The sequence below is a fragment of the Nicotiana tabacum genome, chromosome 16 (assembly GCF_000715075.1).
Source record: "Nicotiana tabacum cultivar K326 chromosome 16, ASM71507v2, whole genome shotgun sequence".
NCBI lineage: Eukaryota > Viridiplantae > Streptophyta > Magnoliopsida > Solanales > Solanaceae > Nicotiana > Nicotiana tabacum.
The window spans coordinates 75,903,233-75,904,955 of NC_134095.1; the positions used below are offsets into that span (position 1 = coordinate 75,903,233).

A 1,723-nucleotide genomic window follows, 5' to 3' on the forward strand; every position below is an offset into this window, starting at 1 on the left:
TGTAACTCCTACTTTTCTTATCTAGAAGCTTTAATTAGGAACTTCTTGTAAACCATAAACCTTTAGTGTTTGTGCCGTGACTAGAGTTAGTCATGAGTTGAAGTCTTTGTAATAGGTGTATTGCAAAGTGGCTTGTAATAGGTGTATTACAAATTTGTGAGGGATTAAGAGTTTAATTCCTAGATTGCATAGGTTGTAATCTGAAGTTTGCTCATAGTGAAGTTGAAATCCTACCACTGTAGGTCGTATTTCTTTATCCCCTTGAGCAGGGATTTTTCCACATAAAAATTTGTTGTTCCATTTACTTACTATTACATTTGCATTCTCTATGGAAACTTATATAGGACCTGATCTCTATATAGTTTGTTGGACTCATATATTCTATCAATTGGTATTAGAGCGGGTTCTTTCTATCAGTTTAACACCTAAAAAGGATCCACATGGCTGCTCCACCAAATGTCGAAGAAGGTCAGTCTCCATACGGACCACCCAGGTTTAATGGACAATACTATGGGTGGTGGAAGACAAGAATGCATGACTTCATCATGGCAGAAGATTCTGAGTTATGGGATGTTATTTGTGATGGTCCTTATGTCCCAACAAAGATGGTCGGAGACCCTCCAGAGACGGTTCTAAAAACCAGGAAAAAATACAGTGATGCAAATAGGAAAGCTATGGAGAAAAACTTTTGTGCCAAGAAAATTTTGGTGTGTGGCATAGGACCTGATGAATATAACAGGATCTCAGCATGCCAATCCACCAAAGAAATATGGGAAGCTTTACAAACAAAACAGGAGGAAACCACTCAAGTAAAGCAATCTAAGATTGACATGTTCACCATTGAGTATGAGCTCTTCAGAATGAAGGACAATGAATCCATTCAAGACATATACACAAGATTCACGTCTATCATAAATGAGCTACATTCGCTTGGATAAATCATTCCTAGGAACAAGCTTGTGAGAAAAATTCTTAATGTTTTGCCCAGTTCATGGGAGAGTAAAGTGAATGCCATTAGTAAAGCAAAGGATCTACAGGTCCTAACTATAGATGCGCTAGTTGGAATTTGAAAACCTACGAAATGAAGAAGAAGAAGGACAGTGAAAGAAGAGAACCAAAGAAGGAAAAGAACCTGGTACTCAAAGCTAAAAGCAATGACTCAAGTGAGGAGGACAGCGACATGGCCTACTTAACCAGAAGGTTTCAGAAGATGGTCCGAAGGAATGGAGGCATACCAAAGAGAGGCAGTTCCAGCAAACCAAAGAATTATGACCTCTATCATAAATGTGGTAAGCCAGGGAATTTCATCAAAGATTGCCCTCTTCTGAAGAAAGAACACTTCAAGTACAACCTTGATAAAGCAGCCAAGAAGAACCTGGTTCCTAGAAAACACTTAAAAGAAAGAACGTCGCTGACAATGCTGTGAAGCAAGCTCTTGCAGCATAGAGAGATTCCTCCAGTAAGTCTGAAGAAGAAAAGGATGCAGGTGATAGTTCTATGATGGCCGTTGAAAGTGAAACAATTTAATATGATTAAATATTTCCCTTGATGGCTCAGCCAGATAATGATGAAGTTAATGACAATGATGAGGTTAATTTCAGGTATGTTTAGAGAAATCTGAAATCCTACTCTCCTAAGAAACTCATGTCATTAGCTAATGTATTAATTGATGCCTATCATAATCTTGTAGATGATAAGGATGCCTTGACCATGGAGTTAGAAG

At 38.2% G+C, this 1,723-nt stretch overlaps 1 protein-coding gene across 1 annotated transcript; it reads left to right on the forward strand.

The window, feature by feature from the left end:
• Window positions 1-440: 440 nt before the first annotated feature.
• On the forward strand, window positions 441-938 carry LOC142170291 (uncharacterized). The gene has a single exon (XM_075232170.1). It carries the CDS (start codon window positions 441-443, stop codon window positions 936-938), a length of 498 nt encoding a protein of 165 aa, XP_075088271.1.
• Window positions 939-1,723: the final 785 nt, after the last annotated feature.